This window comes from Crocodylus siamensis, chromosome 4 (genome assembly GCF_052110815.1).
Source record: "Crocodylus siamensis isolate JL-2025a chromosome 4, ASM5211081v1, whole genome shotgun sequence".
Lineage (NCBI taxonomy): Eukaryota > Metazoa > Chordata > Crocodylia > Crocodylidae > Crocodylus > Crocodylus siamensis.
In genome coordinates this window covers 75,988,854-76,011,912 of record NC_143398.1, presented here as the reverse complement: position 1 = coordinate 76,011,912, position 23,059 = coordinate 75,988,854, and the positions used below count along the sequence as shown (strand labels likewise).

The 23,059-nt window shown below is 38.7% G+C and overlaps 2 protein-coding genes across 8 annotated transcripts in view; one reads left to right on the top strand and one right to left on the bottom strand.

The window, feature by feature from the left end:
* Window positions 1-22,251, top strand: part of LIN7A (lin-7 cell polarity scaffold A) — a 59,752-nt gene extending 37,501 nt beyond the window's left edge. For both annotated transcript variants that reach the window (XM_090042612.1, XM_090042611.1), the window contains 4 exons: window positions 6,052-6,123; window positions 8,649-8,858; window positions 18,121-18,339; window positions 20,109-22,251. In XM_090042612.1, the coding sequence (XP_089898738.1) occupies window positions 6,052-6,123; window positions 8,649-8,858; window positions 18,121-18,339 (501 nt within the window). In that variant the 3' untranslated portion in view covers window positions 20,109-22,251. The remainder of the gene's footprint in view (window positions 1-6,051; window positions 6,124-8,648; window positions 8,859-18,120; window positions 18,340-20,108) is intronic.
* The window catches only part of MYF5 (myogenic factor 5), an 85,230-nt gene that overhangs the window by 11,804 nt on the left and 50,367 nt on the right, over window positions 1-23,059 (bottom strand). The window lies entirely within an intron of this gene.

Here is a 23,059-nt window from a genome sequence, read left to right as displayed (position 1 = left end):
ATCCAAGGAGGAGATCTCCCAGTTCCTCCAAATAGCCCTTTTCAGCTACTATGACACTCATTTTGAGATATCGGGATAAGAGCTCAATATTGTAGGGTATATATCTGGCTTTAAAAGATTTTCTTTAGAGAGACAGACCAAAAGAAATTAGAAGTGTGATATATTTTACTTTTCTTTCTCTTAAATTAAAGCTTCCATTAATATGCATGCCATATTAGTCAGTACAAGCTAGTAAGACTATTACACTCCCTGAATTTGACAGCACTTCACTAGGTTTTATTCTTTTTTTTTTCTTTTTAAATAAATGGTCATATATATACATGATTTGATAGCAACTACTATGCATTCCATTACTTCAACTCATTGATGATATTTCATTATAGTTAACAGTTTACCTTTATGTCAGTGCAAATATTCTGCCTACAGTCCTTTAACATTACTTAGAAAATGCCTGGAAGGGATATTTATGTTCTATGCAAAGATAAATGTTTTAATTTAAAATAGAAGCATTGATTTCTTGCTTTAGCTGAACATTTATATTATTTCTGTTGGGTGGAAGAAAATGCATGAACAACTATAGTCCATTTCTTTTCCACCCTGAAGTGACAAAACAAGACACGACATGTTAAATTGATCTGAGATGGCACAGACTGTCTCTTGCGCTGATTGGTTTGTCATGGTCACCATAGGACACTATTTTCAAAGCCTCTTATTACAGTAAATATCCCTAAAGATTCCCTCAGGCACTTGTAAATAAAAAGCTGCACCTTTGTCATCATCTTTATTTAGGACATGTTGTCTAAGGCCACGTACAGAACATTACACTTTTAATGGTATAAGTGATCGGAAACTGGTCTATACCCATAACAGAACAGAAGTTTGGCAAACGTAGACTGGTTTAAAAATAGTGGAATCCAGTCTAGGATTTGCATTCCCCTTCCCACCTCCTTTCACCAAAGGGCAAATGTGTGTTCTGTTTGCTACCCATCTAAACTATGCCACTTACAGAAAACCGTGCAACTTGGACTGATTTCACCTACTGCTTTTTGAATGTCTGTATCTAGCCTAAAGAACTGTAACAATAGTGAATCATATAAAACATTCTAAAAAGAAAAAAAAATCCTCTTGAATTTATAAGAATAGCAGTGAATTAAAAGTCTTTCATCGGAAGGTTTTATTACATATGTTTGGATTTGCAAAAAGATATAAAATCTTTTCCTTGATGCATACTATGTGTTGAACCAAAAGCTTTTTTTCTCACTTGTGAGAATTTAAAAAATGATTTCATTTACCTTGGGAACAAAAAACATTTTCAGTTTATCTGTGTATAAAAGAAAAACAACAGAATGGATTCTTTGTGCAGAACACATCTCTAAATACCTAAATTGGTAATGAGATAATGTAGCTAAGGAGATACAGACATATTTATAGGCCCCCCTGTATGTTTTGTATATGATACAAGAATAGGTAATCAGTACCCTCTGTAAGTCTACAGGGTTTATTGGGAAACGTACAGTTAATCCTTTTATTGCTGTTTAACTTAATAATGTAAAAGTCATTTAGATGTATATTTTATTCTCCTCAGTTTCAAATTATGTTAAACATTATGTAACAATCAAATATGGAAATTGGATTTACTATTGTATCAAGCTGGTATTCAACATTAACATCATCTGTTGCTTGCAGTGATAGAGTTCAAACTACATGAGAGAGGTTTTTTACTTTAAATAAATATTACAGATTTTATGATCACCCTGGTAATGTTTATGATGCTTTAGAAGATGCCATTTTAAATATCCTGTCTTTTAAAATCTTTCCAATCCTCTCAGATTTTTTTAAGTTCCTCCTTTACATAACTGATCATAGTGTTATCCAACCTAGCTCAATGGCATACTGTTCTCTCACCAAGGTGCAAATTAATTACCTATATAATTGCTACCTCAGCCTGCCACAGGCACCTTGATAACCACCAAGTGTATGATTATCCATTAGTTTGTCATATCCGAACTATATAATGAATATCTTAAATACATTGTCAGTAAATGTTCCTGAATTTGGAATACAGTATTTTAGCTAATTCTCAGCACAATTCACTGCCATACTAGTTCATTAACTCAAATATATGCTGCTAGTGTGTGGCTAGCAACAACATTTGTAGCTGTGCAAGGAGAGATAATGAAGATAATCAAATCTCATGCTTAAAGACAAAAGCAGGCCTGAGGGTATTAAGAAAGTACATGATTATATAATTGGCTAGGTACATTACAGGTTTTGAAGCAATTTAGTGCCAGGGATGGAAGGGGCCATAAGGTCTTCTGTTCAAACCCTTTGTACAGATGTAAACAACTATAAAGAATACTGCTTTACTGTAGCAAAATAGCAATTTGATCTGGTGTGACAAATCCTGTGTTCCTACAGCATAATGATTAGAGATAGTACTGAACAGCTACCTGAAGCAATACTGGTTAGGTTTAATCCATTTTATACCTGGTTTAACACCAGCAAAAGTGATTTCACACTAATCACTCGTTCAGTCATCTCAATAGTTGGTTCTCCTGGGATTTTTGGTTTTTAAGATTAAGAACAAATGACTGCAGTAGGCTCGCATTATGTGAATATTTGCATTGTCTTCAATAAGGTTAGGATTTCCCCCTAAGCATAGAGAAGCAATATGTTTTGGCCTGTACATTTTATCTGTCTCATCCCTATAGACACTACTTTTCTGAACTGTTTTTGTACTGCTTATATTCTGCTGATAGAATCAATCTTCTACTTTTAGAAAGTGTCTAGCACTTTGAAGATTCTCTAAACTTGACCTCTTTCTTCATTGTATTAGAAATACAACTGTGTATCTTTAGTATAGTATACATATAAAATATATTGTGCATTTGTATTCAGTGTGATATTTGTATGAAGAAACAAGTTATTTATATAGAAAACCATTGCATATCTGATCCAGCACAGGCATTTTGTAGGCTTTTCCTTACAGAGTTGGAAACAGCTAGAGACCAACGGTTTCTTTCAGAATAGACAATACACAAAAGAAAGCAATTCTCTATCCAATTTGCATGGGAAAAGATGACTCAGCTTATGCCTTTTGCTCAAAATAATAAGAATTGAGAAAATCCTATGGCTTTGTAAGAGAAGTACAGAACTCAATTGCTATGTAATATGGTCTTGCAGAAATTACACTGAATTCCTATAGAGGAGGGTTCTTAGCAATTCTAACCAGACCTATGTTTCACCATTTCTGTTCCAAGCACTGTCCTTCTGTCCTGCCAAGCAGCCTGTGAATCCCAGTTTCTATGCCCTAAACAGGGCATCTACAAAAACAAAGACAGGAGAGTCTGCCTTCTCTAATCCTAAACAATAAATACTGAAGGTCACTGAAGGGGATCACAGTTTACATCTAAGTCTTCCTTCTCCCTTTTCTGCCTAGTCTTCACTACATCTTGTAGTCAAAAACTCCCAGTTCATAAAAAATCTCTTACCATAGCATTGGAACTCCATCACCTCCTATTTTTCCATCCATGGCCGAAGACTTAGAGGTAAACATAATAAGAAAAAATGTCATATCTGTATTTTTGGGGAAGGGTGAAAAGGGAGGCTTAGGGACAAGAAAATATATAACAAGAAAAAAACGAAGTGGGTAGAAAGTAACAGGTATTGGCAGATTTAGTTTTATGCCACTTACCTGATTATATGGGGTCTCACTGTTATATGGGCCCTCTTGTTCCTTATCCTGACTGCCATTCCTCTACTCCCCATCCTGAGTCATGGCTGACTGACAGATCTCAGCAAAAAAGATTCTTTAATATTTGCTTCTAATATCCCTCCTTCAGATCTTTCTTGAAATTTGCCTTTTACCTCTATAACCTTCCTCCCTGGGCCACAAGGGTGCTCGGAGGTCACAGATACTCGCAAGATAATTTTTAAATGGATTTATACAGTTCAAGGCAGTCACTAGGGACACCTATACATGTGCTCCAGGGTTGGCATTTTAATTCATGCAGCTCCCAAAAGGAGCCCCCTGGGAGCTGCTATAGTTGAAACGTCCTCAGCATCTTCTGTATTCAGCATTCCTCACTTCAAAATGGCGGGGACACTAACTAAAGCTAGTCAAATGAGCTTTAGTTAAAGCATCCTGCTGCCATTTTGAAATGTGGGGATGCTGAATACATGAGATGATGCAGCACACTTAATAGAGTGTACTCTTCTTTCTACTGGGCTTTAGAAAATGAAAAGGATTCCCCCACCAACATCCAGCATCCCTTCCCCTCTCTCCCTCCCTCCAACAGAGGGGATGTACTAGGCCACCGTTCTCCATCCTGGGTGCCTGAGTTTAGGCTTCTGACTTCCTATTCAGGCTATTGAGGGCTTGTCTGTGCAAGTTGTGTTTGCTAGTGCATGTGAACTCCACTTGTGGCCCCAGTGAGTGCCATCACTCTTTGCAAGGGGAGCAGCTGCAGTGTACTCTGTGCATGCACCAACAGGTCAGTGCAAAGCTGCCAGTGCACTTTGCCTCTCACACTGCTTCCCGAGCCGTGACTTCCCCGGCCAGCCAAGCCCGCAGAAAAGCAATTCTGTTTTCCTAGGTAGTGGCATTGGCAAGCTCTGGGCCTTGCTGCTCTTTGGCCTCCGGGGTGGAAACAGGCGTCCAGATCCCTGTTTCCCTGCAGCACTTGGGGAATTCCTGCCTGGGCCGAGGGGTTGAGTTTAGGGAGGGAAGGCAGTGAATTATTTGCCCTATCTCCATCTGCTGGACCTGGATGACCTCAGAAGTGGAAACAAAGTGGGGGAACCTGTTTTGTTTCATGACATCTATCAAGGTCCCAATCATTATGGATGAATACTGAAGGTCACTGAAGGGGATCACAGTTTACATCTAAGTCTTCCCAATCATTATGGATTGGGACCTTGATAGATCCACAATTCAAAAAGGATGTGGAGAAGTTTGAGAGAGTCCAGAGAAGAGCCACGCGCATGATCAGAGGTCAGGAAAACAGACCTTACGACGACAGGCTGAGAGCCATGGGACTCTTTAGCCTGGAAAAGTGCAGGCTCAGGGGTGATCTGGTGGCCACCTACAAGTTTATCAGGGTTGACCACCAGGATCTGGGGGAACGTTTGTTCACCAGAGCGCCCCAAGGGATGACAAGGTCGAATGGTCATAAACTCCTGCAAGACCGTTTCAGGCTGGACATATGGAAGAATTTCTTTACTGTCCGAGCCCCCAAGGTCTGGAACAGCCTGCCAGCGAAGGTGGTTCAAGCACCTACCTTGAACATCTTCAAGAGCAAATTGGATGCTTATCTTGCTGGGATCCTATGACCCCAGCTGACTTCCTGCCCTTTGGGCAGGGGGCTGGACTCAATGATTTTCCGAGGTCCCTTCCAGCCCTAATGTCTATGAAATCTTATGTGTTCTAATCACTGCATCATTAATTGAGTCTGCTCTGACGCGTTCTAATCAGACTCGACAAAGCATGTGTAAAAGCATTGGTGATGCATAAGGGGTGCATGGGGCTGCACGTCCAGCCCAAGAGCTTTAGTGCACCCCGTGACAGGCCACGTTCCCCGCTTAGGCGACAGGCAGGGCAGGGCTGGCCGGGGTGCATCAGGTAAAGCACTGCAGCCACTTCCGGGAGCGCCGCAGCCACTTCCCAGTTGGCACAATTGGCTACGGGGGGAACCATCCCCCGGTCCCTGACTGGTCGCTGGGGGCGGGGGGGCAGACTAAGGTGGCACCAGTCCTCCATGTGTAAAAGTGCCCTAGAAGAGGTTATTTGTTCGTATAATTGAGACGGCTGTCATAAGTGTGGAAAATGGTAGAACCAGAGATTGCAAGGCTTTCAGGTATCTTGAGAAACAAGTTTCTGACTGCAAGGAAACCATATGTAGTTGTAGGGTAACAAATGTACAGTTTTATAATTGTGATAATGGGGTGCATAGTTTTATGATGGAAAGAAATTATTCTCCCTGGTGTAAATTTAGTTAAATTCCTTGTTTTGTTAATATAACAACTTTTTTTTTGTTTCTGTGAACATTTTAGGTATATCAATATATGCATGAAACCATAACTGTTAACGGCTGCCCAGAATTCCGTGCCAGGGCCACTGCAAAGGTAGGACATGTGCAGCTATTGAAATCTGTGTTACCAAAGTTACCTAGTAATTGACTGTGCGCGTGTGTGTTTCAGGTATTCGTGTGTACACTGTAAGAAAATTTAGACATCAGTGGCAGCCCAGAGTCTAGAACCAGTGCTACTTCCCAGGTAACAATCACAATGGAAAATTTAACCTTTATGCTGCTTCTGTAGCTTAAGAAAAGAGAATGATTTAATGGAATTTGGTGGTTTACTGAAAAATCAGTTTGGAAAAACAAATCTACTGGTTCATTCTGTAGAATAATACCTGAAACATCAATACTTTTACTGAAAATTTTCCTTTAAGGTTCATCCCTATACTCATGTGATCTGTTCTAAATCTTGTGTATGTCAGTTGAAGAGAGAAGCTGAGCACCCGTATCTCCATTTGAAGTCAGTGGAAGATGGAGGTACCCATCACTTCTGAAAAACAGGCCCTAGGTATTTCCATTTGCTAAAAGTGAATGGTACCTATGTACAGACTCCCCTGCATCAATGAAACCATCTCATCTATATTCAAATACATGATATGTATTATATTTCACTTTATGGATACAAATAATTGCTTTCAGACAGGAGGTCCAACAGGGAATTACTTCTTTCCCTTAACATTTGGTGCACAAGATTAGCCTTTCCTTCGTAAAAGGGATATCATTCAGAAAAAATAATTTAGAAAAGCCAGAACTTTTACTGGAAAAAAGATGCTCTGGGGGCTAGTCCTTTTTCCAATGAACTTAGGGCAAAACTCACACTGACTTGAATGGGAATAGGATTTTACCTTTGTGAGTTTGCATTAGGGATTATTGTTTAAAAATAGGCCCCCAAAATAGGTAATGATTAAAATACAGCATTTGAGAAAAGTGTTATCTAGAGTAGCCAGTGATTTTAGTTGAACTAGCCTACTGTACAATAAGCTGAAATAAACGGTCTAATTCAGGAAAACTTTTTTCATTCTTTGTCTTAAATTAGCTTTACTGAAGGCTGATTTCTTATAATTTTTTTAACCTTTTTTCTGATTGAAACTTCAAATGAACAATGTAGATTTGTAAGGTTTATGTTAGATCATGAATTATCTGTTTTTCTCTAGGTAAATACCAAAACATACTACTATGTGGTGTAACAAAGGAGGGTGAGGGTGGAATTCTGAATAGTATCTGCCATTCTCATTTCTTATTCATATAGAGCAGCAGGGTTACAGAGCAATGTTTCAATATCGCAATACTTCCTGGTTATTTCTGGGCTGTCTGCATTGCATTCTCCTAGTCACAGTGCATTCATGTCTGACATTTAATGTATGCATGATGACAAGGTTTGCATGAACAAGTACATGTAACTGAGAATGATCCATTATATTCACAACATCCACTAGCTTCCATTAAGCATAAACCTTATTAGAACGCTGAACAAATATTAACACAATGGAGAATTGCTATAATAATTTCTGTTATGAGGATATATTGAAAACTTGATACAACTTTTCTAATGTTGTTAATGTAGTGCTTTAACAGAGTGCATAGTTAAAGACAGTTGCTAGTGAAAGGCTAATGAGAAATGTTTTATTTTCCTGAAGCATTCTTTACAATATTTGACATTTTTTTTGTGATTAGAACAAGTTTAATTAATTAATTTATAGTTCCAAATCCAAAATATGTGTAGCTTATTTTTCCAGACCAACCTAGTTTAAAGAAAGCTACTAGATATATACTTCTGCTGCTATTCCAATGGTTATTAATGAGTCATTGCTTAATTCAAGGGGAAAACTTTACTTGGATTATAAAAGAAGTAAAAAAAAATTTCCTTTTTGGAATCTTTCTTTTTTAATGAAAAATGAAATAATAAATCCCATACACATGGGGAAGGAGTGCAAAATAAACAGTGCAGTTCATCCAGTTTATATATGCACTAAAAGCACAGAAGAAAAAGTGTGTATTGTCTTGCACAGCAGTAAAGCAAATACTTTGCCGCAAAAGAACAGTCCATTTTAGTATAGAAGTTAGAGTGGTTATACAGGATGATTAGCAATCAGGCCTGCTGGGATATGGTTGTACTTCTGCCAATAATTTACTGAGTGACCCAGTACCATAGCAAGGGCAGTGCCAGCAGTGCTTCTGCACCAGGCACCCTGAAACACCACAGGTGTCACCTTAGGGGTGGCAGTGGGAGGCGAGGGGGCTGGGGGCAGAAAGCAATAAAAAGCAGCTGCTGCTGGCAGTCACAAGATGGCAGTGGCAACCACAAGTCTCTGTGGCCCCTGTGTACCGGGTGCGCAACTGCATCCCTAAGCTGCTGGAGTTACCTTAGACAAGTCACTTTTATCATCTGTGCCTAGCTTTACCCACATATTTCAAAGGGGCAAATGGAACTTAAGGTTTGTAAAATGCTTCTACAAAAAGGTATGCTAGGACTTCAAAATAGTACTTTCATATTAATTAATTCTTTCTACACCACAAACAGGGATTAACAATGTTCTCATTATACAGCCTTATCATTGTCTTTTCTTTCAGGCAACGGTTGCTGCTTTTGCAGCAAGTGAGGGGCATTCACATCCTCGAGTCGTTGAACTGCCAAAGACAGATGAAGGCCTGGGCTTTAATGTTATGGGAGGAAAGGAACAGAATTCTCCTATATATATTTCTCGCATCATTCCTGGAGGGGTGGCAGAAAGACATGGAGGACTCAAGAGGGGAGACCAGCTGCTTTCTGTTAATGGAGTGGTATGAAAAAGTTTGATATAGATTTATTTTCCAGATTTTTATTTTTTTCAAATTATTTTGGTACCATGGTTTAAAATGCTGACATATGGCAAAAAGTAGGGGACCTTCCATGGTGTAACAGTAGTAAACCAAACAACTTTATGCCCTCACAATCTTTACTGCCATGGTGGTCATCCTGAAATGTGGTTCTGCTATAAGAAGTGGTCTTTAAACCACAATACATGTTCAGGTTACAAATATCTTTCCTAACCAGTAGCGGATCCAGCACTGGACAGAGGGGAGTGCAGCCACACCTTCTTCTGGCTGTGCTTTGCATGTCCAGTTGTCAGCACTGGGCTTCTGCTATAGTTCTGAGAGTGGGCATTATGAACTCACCAGCTGATCACCATGAGCTATGGCCAAAGCCACTACTTGCACGTGGCTCCAGAGCCCAGGGGGTGATGCTCATTCCCTCCTTTCCCCTGCCAAGGAATTCAGCAGAGTTGGGGGAGGGAAAACAGCAGCATCACTCACCTCCTATCCTCACTGCACGTGAAGAGCTCTGGCAGGAGCCTGCACTGACCAGGCAATGGGGTCAGAAATAATTGTGCATGTGTGACACAGACAAAGGAGGGGTGTGACCACACCAGCACCTCCTGCACCCTCCTCATGCAGGTTAGCCTTTGTCCGTAACTGCTAGCCTTGCAAATTCCAGGTGTGAAAGGAGAGTCAAACTAGCCCGTTTTCTCCTTGTTTTTCAGTGCTAATAACAAAAGCTCTGCAGGACAAATTAAACCTCAGTGACATTTGGGTAGTCTCACAGCTTTCAATGATTTTGCACAAATGCAATTAAGAGGAACTAAGTCTGCTAGTGAGTCATATAAAGAGCAGACTCCAGCTGACCTTCTCTTTTGGATATTGGTTCAGTTGTGTTATTTTTGTCAGTACAGTAGTCAGAGGTGAGTGAATGCAGGCAGGAAGCACACACTAAACATGAAGGTGCTGCTTTCATGGCAGAACTGCCCTTTCACATGGAATGCTCTGTGGTAGCAAGGAAGTTGAAAGAGCAAGGGATTTTGGAAAATGCAGAAAGCAGAAAAATCAGGACCTCCCCCATGTCTTTGGGCTACAGTCTGCCTTCCAGTCTACCCAAGTTTCTCTTGGACATGTTTTTCCTAACACCCCTATATTTGTTATGGGAGGTGATGAATAAAATTGGTACATTATAATTTTTAGTATGAATGCAATTCATGTACAAAAAAAGAATCACTTCAACAAGATGGTTTCGAACAGTCTAAAGACTCAATAGCACTGAGTTATGATTCTACCATTTCTTACAATTTTGGTTACATTAACATAGTCAAAGCATGCTACAGTATTTTCTGTGTTATATTTGTCATCAAATGAGGTCCAGCTTCAAGGAGATGATTCTGTTTTCATTAAATATGAAATCACTGCAGCAGAAACTGAGTTCTGCAGTAGTCAGCTGTTTGTACCTTGCCCTGTTCACAACCCTATTAAATCAGTGAGGTAGAGATGAAATGTCAATATGCAGTCTGTGTAAAATATAAAAATAATATAACACATTCAGCTGTATAACCTCACACTTCTGCTTGGCAATACTCTACCCTCACAAAACCCATAATCTTATATTCCGTAGGCGCATACAGTTTTTATTCACCTTTCCTATTGACCATCACTGCTTCATAAGAGACATTTGCTCAAACTCAAAAGTATTTCATAATAAGTTTGACAGAAGGGTTTCTTACTGAATTCTATTTTCAGATTGGGTGTGTGAAGAATATTAATGTATCAGCTGCCATATATTTTTTTTTTCTCAGTGCATCACATCTGTGGTCATACAGTTTTTCCAATAATATCTTCAAAAGAAATTCTCCTGTTCTCTTCAATTTCCATATAAAAGCATCCTTCTCAAATTCATGCACACCTGCACCTATATCAGTTCTAAAAAAAAATTGGACTTTTGACATAATTGTTGCCTGTGAACAATCCAATTGTCACCAGCAGAGGCTAGATTATGCATATTTGCTGATTGAATGTGTACAATAAAACAAAAAATATCATGCAAATAGGGTAGCTACTCAAAAAGATCAATGGACTTTAAAAAGTTATTTTTAATACTTAATAACTAATAAAGTAGCTGAACTTTACTGGCTGGTGGCGGATCAAGCAAATCCCATTGATATTTCACACCATTTTCAAAGGATCAGGGGAAAAATGCAGATAAGGGAGATTAAATCTTCTAAACTGACCTACAGAATGCATCAAAAAAGTCCTTTTTACTGTCAACTACAGCTGACTAAACACTTAAAAAATAATAATAATAGGAGAGCATTCAAATTTTAGAACACATTGGTTTTTATTCTCTTCTCACTTCTTTGTGAATATTTTAAAATTTATTTACAGGAATGTACACCAAAACAAATATTAAGCTAATATCCTAGAAAATAAATGTCCAATCAACATGCACTCTAGCAAACTGCTTCTTAGACTTATGCTTATCTGGGGAAGTGACGGAAACATATCTGTGATCCATGTCTAATCAAAACAATTCAGTGAATGACAAATGTTAAATACTTAAAACAATACTTGTTGCTAACAGCTTGCAAACCAATCTCAGATTAATTTATATCCACCCAAAACATTTGTACAATAATTGAAAACCCTTGGAAAAAAATCATGAAAATAGCTATCTGTTTGCAGACAACTTGAGAATAGAAGACAAAAGGGCTATGTTTAACTAACATATTGTTCCTTGTGAATAGTTCACCCTGCCCTCCTCTCAACTCATCTGATGTAAAGCAAATACACAGCATGTGCAGTACAACAGACTGATCAGCAGTGGAACATGAGATGAAAATGAAATATCTGCAGCTTGCTTATGTTCGTGTGTTGATAGTTATCCAATTTTATAATTATCAACATAAAAACTAGTGCTGTGTGCTCAGAATTCATATTAGTAATCCCAGTATGACTGGTTAGGGTTATTTAAACTGCCTCATCAAAATTGAAAATAAAAAAATAAAATAAAATGCTCTGTCAATGTGCTGGGGATTCTGTAATATACTAGTGTCCTGAACTCACTGCAAGTAAAGGAAATTGAAAACAGCGAGCTCTGCAGATGGCCTAGCAGTGGTACATACAGATAGCCATACATATCTGGCACAGATTATGCCAGATCAGATACCTAGTGTGAGACAGAGATTGAAAGGGATTCAGCATAGGTTTATATGAACTAATTCTTACCCAAACACTTTTACTTTAGCACTTTTAATAGGAATACTCACCAATTTTCTGACTTGCTCAATATATTCAGATTCTTTTTTCTTTTCTGCAACAGGGTGGAGATATTTTTTCCTATAATTATTTATGCCTAGATAGTGATGATTAGTGCTTCCCTGCACAATATCTGCAATTCCTTTACCTATCGTTATCTCTACAGTAGGTCTTTTACTATTATTCTGCTTGATGGCACCTGCCAATACCACAAGATATTAAAATACATAACATCCAAACTTGCACTCTAAATGTATATCCTTCCCTTTATGGTTTTTCTGATAGTCTAATAAAGAGGGGAGGAAGCCAGGTCTAGTGTTAAACAATATCACCCTATTTTTAGGTCTTTATTAGAGTGAATGTGTGGTGTCCTTTGCTAGATGATATATTTGGTGGGCAGTCTAGGACCAGGGCCTCATCCATACTATAAGATTTAGCCATCATAGTTCAGTGAAAAAATTATAATGATCACGTCTACAGCCAACACAGCTGATTCAGGAAACTCCACTGTAGCTATCCAAATCAGACTAGCAATAGAGTCATTGGTCTGCAGAGATGGTTTAACTACAGCAGTAAAAACTCCTGTTGTTGGTATAAGATGTGTTTATGTACTATGAAGACTTCAGTGTTAAAGCTGTAATGGTATAGTTTTTACTGGTAAAGTCTTCTTAGTATTGAAAGTCTTCTTAGTATAAACTAGTTCTGTTTGGCTTCTATAGGACAGACAGCTCTCAAGATAGTTTCTACCGCATGTTGCTATTCCATTGCCTGACCACTAGGTAGCAGGGGAGTCAATAACAGCCCATTTGTGTTGAATAAATGACTAACCCAGTGGTTCTCCACTTTTTCAGATTTTAGGCACTCCATGTTTGGCTCAAGGCACCCTTTAGAAAATTCCAGCTCTTAGTTTTTCCTTGTTTTTTGACTACAGAAAAATAATAGAGCAATTCTGTTGAAAAGAACTCAGGCAGACTACAACAAATCAGAAAATTTTTAACATTATGAATTGATATTTGAAATCTCTGAGTTTATCTTGTAAATCACATTAGCACACCTAACAGTGTTTGCATTGCATGGCACCCTGAGGTGCCCTTCAAAAGATCTCAAGGCACCCTAGGTGGTGCATCACTCCGGTTGACAATCATTGGACTAACCAAGATGAAATTGAACACAGTTGCAGGAATGCAGCCTGTATATCCGTGTAACTTATATCAGTACAACTCTTCTTGACATTGCAAGAATAATTTTACAGCAGAGTAAAGTGACCTACACTCATACATCACAGGTCCACACTAACTTAATGTTGATTGATAGTACCTGAAACCGAACAAGTCAAGAGAGCAAGGTTTACACTTTTGTTGTTAGGGTTTCTTTTTTATATAGATATAGATATAGATAATCACCTTCTTTGTTATAGTTGAGAGCTGTTGCCCTGATTCTGCATTGTTCAAATCAATGGCAATTTTCCATTGACCCAAATAAGAGCCCTGTCAAGCCCTTCACTTCTAATTAGAAAATAATGGTGATAAGCTGAAAAAATGAGGCTGGAGATTTCTGGTAAAAAAAAATTAACCAGTGGGAATTGCAATAGAAGTTTGTAAGTATATTGAAATGTTATCTACAGCCATGTTGAACCCATAAAGCACAGACATGATCAGCAACTTACTACAACAACGTTTTTAGGTAAACCGCACATAAAATTAAGAACATGTAATTTTGATTTAACTGCCTCTTTGAGCCTTGTTACACGTTACTTTGAGGCAACACAAATGCTTATCGGTGTCAGTGCTAGCTTGAGTTTGAAGCAGTCACACTTAAGACTATCAGGGGTCTGGAGGACTGAAAGGTAAGAATTCCCTGCCCTCTCATTCCAGGCCTTCCCTCTGCGCCCCCCTCCCCATCTTCCAAAGTTCCCCACTTGTCCCTCAGGATCCCTCCCTATCCTTTCCCATGCTTACTTGTGGCTGCCCACACTGTCTGTCCTGGGGAAGCAGGCAGGGAAAGAGTTAATCTGGTTGCCCAGCCCCTCCTGCCAGGTTCCTGCTCTTCTCTGGACTGAGTCTGCTCAGAAAGCAGTGACTAACTTTGAAGAGCCTAACGAGTGCTTAAAACTAGTTTCAGGTGTTAATGTACTGACAGTCCAGATGTTAAGAGCTCCAGGCATCACCCAATATTACTATAGGACAAGGCTCTTATAAACTGCACCACAGCATAGCAAAAAATAAACTCCAAGTACTGTAAATACAGATGGTTCAGTTGCTGTGGATGCCCAGTACTAATGCCAGTTCATATTGGCCTAATACATTAGAGATAAAGTAATATGCAGAATGATGGAAAACACATATGCCTAGTTTCAAAATTAGCAGTCACTCCATAGAGATTGATATGGTCATGTCATATATTAATGACTTATTTAATAGCTAGTGTCAGTAAGTACTGCATAAGTTCTCTGCTGATGCTTTATAAAAAATGCATGTTTTGTGGTTTAAAAAGTTAAGCTGACTTCTAGTTTGTATCTGAAATATTTTCTTTAGAAGTTTTCAAATACTCTGTTCACCTACTGTTTTCCATTTGAACTATTGTGTATATTAGAACCAACAAATAAGAGCTAGTTCTTGCACAAAACCATGCTCTAATACTTTCAAGGACACTTTTATCTTCTCTGCTGCAGCTGTGTGTGTTTAAACACAAAATAGTGCATGTTTAATTCTGAAAATCCAGTACATTTCTGATGATAATCAATTCCTAATGAATGATCTCTATCACAAAACAATTGGATGTGGAATGTCTTCCTCTGGGAATGGTATCAAAGACGTGTAGTGAATACCATACAGGAGCAAATAAAAATGGGTATTTAGTAGTTCAAGGCTCTCTCTCATTCTGGTTACTAACCCCATAATGGTTTGCGTATTCATTTCAGTACCTGAACTGTTAATCCTCCTTCTCTAATTTGAAATATATTTTCTGGAGCATGCTCACATTTCTGCAGATACATTTTAAACCCCATCAGTTAAATTAAACACTTATGCTGAGAGACAGTGTTTTTCAAATATGCTGAAGATCATGTGACATGACACCATATGATCATGAGAGGTTTGAAGATGAAGAAGAGGTATTAGGATTGATTGTGTTATGCAGTTCATTGCTGTAAAAATAATATCATCCTTTTGCTTTTAGCAGCTTTTGCTTTGTTATTTCTAGCTCAGTGTGCCACAGCAAAAAGAACTGATATTTATTTTTCTTACACCTGATATTCACACTATATTATAAGTGACAAAAATAGACAGAATTTTCTTTTTAATGCCTGACAATTCCTAAAAGGATGCCAATTTCTTTTAATACAATTTGGACTTCTGCTATCTTGAGTACTGCTGTCTTTCTTTGAAAGTTTGAATTGTATGAGTATAGTTTCCTTTTATATAGCATGATATTTATAAAAGCTTCAATGTGTCATATCTAGCAAAGCCTTGGTTTCTCTTTTTATGGAAAAAATATTTAAAAAAAGAAAAAGCTACAATTTACATGAAAGTCTCAGCTGTTAATTTTTGCACAGAGATACCTTTGTTTGTTGGAACACACGTGGGGAATCATCTACCATTAGAGAATGTTACTTTTCTTCCTAAGGTGTGGAACAATTTGCACTCCTAAAATGCACTCCAGTCAAGCAATTTATTGGAAGAAATTAAATATCCCCTTTTTTCAGCCAAATTGCCTCTCCCTTCCAGAGGTCTCCTATTTAAAACAGCATAAGCATAGAAATAATTTCACAGTAGACACCACTTAATACAAATTGTTCTTCAGAGAGAGGGCATTTGAGATCTGACAGGGTTTGTTCCTCAAAGACTTCAGAGCCCTGATTAAGAACTAATTTTTCTCCTCTTTGCTTTATTTCTCTCTTTATACTCTTCTCCAAATATAGTACTAGCTATGTGCAACCATATTAAATCTCAGTAAAATTTGTAGGTTAGTCTAAGCTTTGTAGGTTAGTCTAAGCTGCATAGATTGAACCAATAAACAAGTGAACAGACTTTCACTTTTGATTCCTGAAATGTAGCAACCACAAGCCTGGCCAGAGGCTGTGGGGGGCACTGGAGCATACCTCCCTGCTCATCTGGAGCAGACGTCCTGGGCCACAGCTATCCAGCCTGCTATGCAAGGGAGGATTTACAGGGGAGGTGCAAAGCATCCTGGGATGCTGGGGGACTGTGAGTTAACTTGAATCTGGAGGGGATCTGGGACAGAAGTTTAGTAAATGAATTTAACCTAAAATCAGTTACGTCTGATACTACACATCTATCCAGGTTTATCTTAAACCAGTTTCAGCCATTTTGAAAGTGGTTTATGTGCACTGAACTTCTGTTATGGTACAGTTTTGAACCAGTTTCCGATTGCTTAGACCAATTTATGTGTAATTTCTGTCTCTAGCCTTTGGGTCCTCTCCCACTCTCCAGGGTTCTTTCCTTTGTTTAACTTTATCTCTCTGACCTCTATTAGGAAATAATTTAAATGCTTATGTAGGCAGGGATTATTTTTAAATTGTCATGTATGTGTATAAACTCTGTGTATCAGTTCCTTGGTGGAAGCATTTAAACCATTCTGTCCTGGACAAGGGAAAAATAATCAATTTCTGATCCTGAAAAGACTTGAATATATGTATAAACTTATCCTCATATGAGTACAGTAAGACTTGGCTTCAGTATAACTACTTGCAGGAGGAAAAACAAAACAAAACACAACAACATGATTCTGGAAACCAAGGCCCTGTTCTGTTACTTTATCCTTGGCCTCTACATTTTACTTTTATAGGAGAAGTTTGATACCACTTTCAATATATATTACTAGCTAGATAGAGAAAAAAGTTCATCTTGCAAAGGCGATTAGCTGATGATTAATTGAAGACATGTACTAGCCAGCCTAACTCCAGTTAAGTAAAATCCGTAAGTATGAGGCTGTCCTTTTAAATTCTAAATACATGCATAGCTTCTGAATTTTTGTGGGTGTGCTCACATACTTCAAGTTAAATTCTAAAGTCCTGTATAGAACTCCTGTATGATCAGGGCCTAAGAAATGAAAGGCTACTGAGCCATTCCCAGGCCCCCTCTTATCTGTATTAAACATACATACTCAGACTCATCATATTCCCTTTTTTCCTTATCGGATAGCAAAATTCAGAGTTGTTTATATAATAGCTTTGATCACCTTTTCTTGAATTCAGTAGTTTTTGCATTTTCTTTTTATGAGTTAAAACCATTGGCCACTTCCAGATAAGTGTGGCTATGCAGTATGTGGCACCGCATCTGTGTGCCACATACCACACATTTGGCTGTTCTCCATGCTGCAGGCGAGCAGCACAGGGGGTAGGGAGGATTTGACACCTGGATATCCAAGGGTCAAAAGAACACACACACACACACACACACACACACAGAGTGGAGCAGCATACACAGGGGCAGTGTGCACCGCTCAAAACCAGAGCCTGGACAGCCGGAACCACATTCCAGCTGCCGCCTAGGCTCCGAGCAGCAGGATCACCACTTCTGGAGCCAGGTAAGGCTGCTGGGGCCAGCCCAACACTGGCCCCAACCTCTCCTACCCCACCCAGGGTAACCTGCCATGTGTCAGAGGGCATGTGGCACAGGGGGACAACTATCAGCAGCACTGCTAGTTGTTCTGCAGAATTAAGTGTCCACACTCATGTGTATGTAGGCATTGAGAGCATTTACAAAGTTCCCTCCCTGTTTCTGTATATGTCAGAATTTAGCTCATTTTTACATTGGAAATGCTACTGATAAGCAAAATGGGGCTATATTTCAACTGCAAAGACAGATGAGCTCCCAAAGTTGTATAAATATTATTTGCATTATTTTCTCTTGCTAATGACCACTTGAAAAAAAGGGAAACAGCTTAAACATCTGACAGTTTCTATGGAAGCAAGTGTAAGAAGAGTCAGTATCTTGACAACTAATTCTTCCCTTCTGGCTTTCAGAGTGTGGAAGGAGAGCACCATGAAAAGGCAGTGGAGCTTTTGAAAGCTGCTAAGGATAGTGTAAAGCTAGTGGTACGCTACACACCCAAAGTGCTGGAAGAGATGGAAGCTCGCTTTGAAAAACTGAGGACAGCACGACGCCGGCAGCAACAGCAGTTGCTTATTCAGCAGCAGCAGCAGCAACAGCAGCAAACAACACAGCAAAATCATATGTCGTAGGTGAGAGTATTCATTGGTCTTGCTTTTGGCTGTGCGTCCCTTGCCAGCTTATGAGCATTGACTGAAATGGGGACTGAAGGTTGCTCATCACTCGGTAGACTTCCATTTGCCCTGCCCCCAGAAAAATGCATTTTAAAAATAAGGGATGTCACATCAAATTCTAAAGCCATATTTCCAAGTCAGAACCCAGAAATCAACACCTGATATGCAACTCCCTTTCTTATGCATAAGGAAGAGTAAACAGTAAGTTACTATTCTTCTGGGACACCTTACATTAAAAAAGAAAAAGTGTGCTAGTAAAGTAACAGTTATTTGCTACCATCCCTACTTTAAGCTTGGTAGGGAATGTTTCCTTCATCCTACAGGTCCGGGGTGCACAATTATTATTTCGAGTGAAGGACCACTTACCAAGTTTTGGCAAGCTGTCGAGGTCTGCATGGGTAGCCCCACTACCTGGTCACCATCTCGTGACTAGAAGTCCCACCCCCTAGCTGCCGACCTTTGCCACCAGAAGTCCCTCCCCTTGCCTCCCAGGAGCACTCCTTTCAGCAACAGGTTTTGCCATCTCGGAACCAGAAAAATACCAAATTATATTCTAAAAAGCAAACATCTAAAACATTCATTAATTTAATTTCAAAAAATATTTTTGTCCTGGTTTACATGCATTTGTGTAGTGTACAAGAGGCGATTGTGGGTACATGTGTATGTGTACATGTGTGGGTGTGCGAGGGGGAGTGTGGGTACATATGTATGTTGGGGTATGCATGTGGGACTCACCCTATGAACACACACACACACACGCACCCCAGGGTACTGGAGTAGGCCCATGCCGTACAATAGGAGCCATGTGGTGGCAGAGCAGTGCCGGGGCAGGAAGGCAGGGAACTGGCTGGGGGTGGGTAGAGCTGGGCTGCTGCTGCATCCTGCTGCTGGCTCCCCCTGGGTCCTACTGCCCTTGACTACTGTCATCTTTGACAGGCAGCCGGGAGTAGATAAATATTAATTAAAAAAAAAATTTAGGGGCCCCACAGGCTAGATAGAATGGACTGGCAGGCTGGATCTGGCCTGCAGGATGTATTTTGCCTGCCCTTGCTATAGGTGCTCATATGGCCAAGATCATTGTAGAATTTGAGCCCCCTAATGGTATCTTTCATGTATTTTTTTTCCTCACTTACCCTGATCTTATTTTATCCTCCATTTTGTACATGGGAAACAGACACAAAAAACACCAAAGCCCAGATCCTCAGACTCTCACTGAAATCAGTGAAATTTGAGTACATAAGCACCTTTGTGGTTTTATGACAAAGGGACTTGCCCACGGTCACACTGGAAGTCTGTTGAGCAAGGACTTGATCCTAGGCCTCCCAATCCTGGACCCTAACTTTTTTTTTCTTATACCTGAAAGCCTTTTATTGAGGCGTTGCATATGGGACAAGAATCTTACTTGAAAAGCCTTATTCTGAGAGTCTTAGTCAAGATTCCTGCTTTCCCCTCTCAAGTAAAAATGGTTAACTTTTGTGAAGTAAATTATTCTGCTGCTTAAAATTGTACCATTGCAGGAAGCATAAATTATAAAAAGACCAAAATACAAACATGGAGGTTTCATTTAGATTTTAAACACCATTTTACCCTAAATTGTTTTGTTCAAAAGGTAAGATATTACTGAAGCAAAATTATTGTTTAGGTGATGAGGAAGGAAGAAGAATGTAAGTGACGTAGTTCCTCAAATTGTTTTGTTAACTCTGAGAAATGTTTGTGTTTAATTTCAGGTTATTCTCAAGGAAAAAAAAATCTAGATCAAGAATTCAGTAACCAAGCAATCAAAGCTGTGCCTCAGCACTCCTGCACAGAGTAAAAGGAAACAACAATGGGAACACAGTAACTGTAATTATCTGAAAGCTATGAATGAATGATGTAAGAATAACTTAGCAAGACAGCCATATACATGGTACTTTCTTTATAAGGCTCTTCAGAACACTGCAATCTCAGATACCAGACTTTATTGCTAATGAGCAGTATGGTAAGTAAACACAAGGAAATGTAGAGGAGTCTGGAGCATCAGAATAAAATTTTCTAGTTCTTGTCTTGTGCTCCTTACCCTGGACAAACCTCTCGTCCATTTGCTCACTGTAGTAAGTGATGGTGTTTGTTTAAGGAGGTCAAGACTAGCTGCTAGTAAGGGAGGAAACTTTCTCTACAGTTAATTTCCAGGGTTGAACAATATGTAGTCTATACACCAAACTGCATCAGTTCCAAATTTTGGTCACAAGATATAAAACAAATTCACACATCTCATTTCATAATCTCTTTGTACTATATATTGTAGGAATTGTTTTAATCCGACTTCCAGTTTATAATAATTTTCCAATTTTTTTCCTGAAAATAGCAAGTTACTATATTTATAAAGTATTCAGTTTGTAGAAGCAATTGGCTTTTTACTCTTGGTGTCTCCATATATTTTATTATGCATTAATAGAGTGAAGCAGTTTTAGGCCTATTTTAATTTTATTAGTAGTAAGGGTAGGGAAACCTAGAATTGTATTTTTAAATGTAGGTATTGCTTGTATCTATTATAGTTACTCTTCTATAGAAATCTATAACTGAATATATTGTATATTTATTCCATAAAATATATATTGTCCGAATGTACTTGTTACAGAAGTAGGATCTTTGCTTACCATGTATTGCAAAATGTAGTAAGCTAGAGTTAGCAAAAGATCAAGCTTTGTTTGGCAGACAGTCAAGTGATAAATATGAACCAGGTATCTTAGTTTTTAGGTATTTCTTAATTTATTTTCTATTTTATTGTTGGCTACATTTGGAGAAGCAGCATAAACTGCTACTCTTAACACTGGCATATTACTGTATAAATCAGTTTGAAAGTCAAAAGTTCAGAGCCATTTTATCAAACCAAATTGAAATGTGACAAAAATGTCCCATTTAAGTTTACCTACCTGCTTTTCCAAAGACTATTGAACAGTCAAAGCTGGAAGGCTGAAAGCATCCTTGACTTCAGAAGTGGTAAAAATTTAATCTCCAAATCCTGATCAATATATTGCAATTTAAAGTACCCATTATTTGAAGAGGAGCAAAAAGTGGGGAATTGGGGGGGGGGGGCGTGTCAAAGCCTATTTATTTTTGAAGGAGGGGAGAGTACCCCTGTAAGCTCTTACATGCTGAAAACTCCCACTCATTACATTTCAGCTGGAGTTTGGGGGCATAAGAAATGCAGAACTCTCCTGAAACTATATTCTGGTTATAAATATGTAAAAAGCAAATCACCCACACCCAAACCTCTGCAAGTTTTTTTTTCAGTCTCAATTCCTTTTATTCTTTGTAGGATTTAGTCTCAATATAAAACAGATATAGCCGGGGGAAGCTGATATGCATAAATTAAAAACAAACAACCCCCCCCCCCACCACCAACTAGCCACCAGCCTTGGCAGTATTCCTTTAAAATAATTTATTGCTGAAAGAAAGTAAATATGCTTTTAAAACCAAATGCCATTAAATACAAAGGAAAGGGCAAGTGGTCCTCTTAATAACACAGAATTAGAAAGTAGAGATTAACTTGCATTTTATGAAATAGCCTTGTATTATGTTTTGCAAGGTATTTATTATTACCTCTTTTTAATTTTATTACTGTGTACCCACTTTCAATTTGCACACTTTAAAATTAACAGCTATCTTTAGTATCAATAGTATATAAGCTATTGTCATTGTTACTGCTCATGTTATAGCACATCAGTATGATTTGACTGCTGCTCTGCGAGTTATCAGAGACCAAATGTTATAGTTATTGTTAGAGAGCCTATTGTACTGCATTCTTTCTGAACTGCCCTCCCCTCCCATTCATCACAATCTATATTTTGATTAAATGGACTGTGAATATAATAAATTGCAAAAATATAATGTAATTCCTGTCCTTTTATAGATAATATCACATTCTCTTTTAACTGACAAGCATTTGAAATGCAGATTAAATACAGACTAAAGTACTGTAAGGTAGATACAGTACTGATTGGATCATTGTGCTCAACATGTGGTCATCAGTGGCTCAAAGTCTAGTTGGGAGGTGGTTTCAAGTGAGGTTTTCCAGGGGTCTGTCCTGGGTTTGGTATTGTTCGATGTCTTCATTATTTATTTGGACTATTGTATTGAGTGCATCCTTAGTAAATGTACAGGTCACACCAAGTTGGGTGGAGTTGCAGACACTATAGAGAGTAGGGATAGGATCCAGAATGACCTGGGTGAACTTGGAAAAAAAAAGTCTGCAATTAACTATCTTAAATTCAGCAAGGATGAGTGCAAAGTCCTGCACTTGGGATAGTATAATTGTATGCACAAATACAGACTAGGCAATGGTGACAAGGTTGCAGTACTGCCGAGAGAAGGATCTGGGGGTTACAGTGGAGCATAAACTGAATACGAGCCAACAGTATGCTTTTTTTGCAAAAAACAAAAACCAACGGCATCCTGGAGTGTATAGCAGGAAATTATTCTGCTCTATTCAACACTGATGAGGCCTCACCCAAAGTACTGTATCCAGTTTGGGTCCTACTCTTCAAAAAGGATGTGGACAAATTGGAAAGAGTCCAACAGAAAGCAACAAAAATAATTAGATGCCTGGGAAACATGAATTTTAAGGAAAGGCTGAAAGGGCTATTTGCTTTGGAGAACAGAAGACTGAGGGATTAACAGTCTTCAAATACCTGAACAA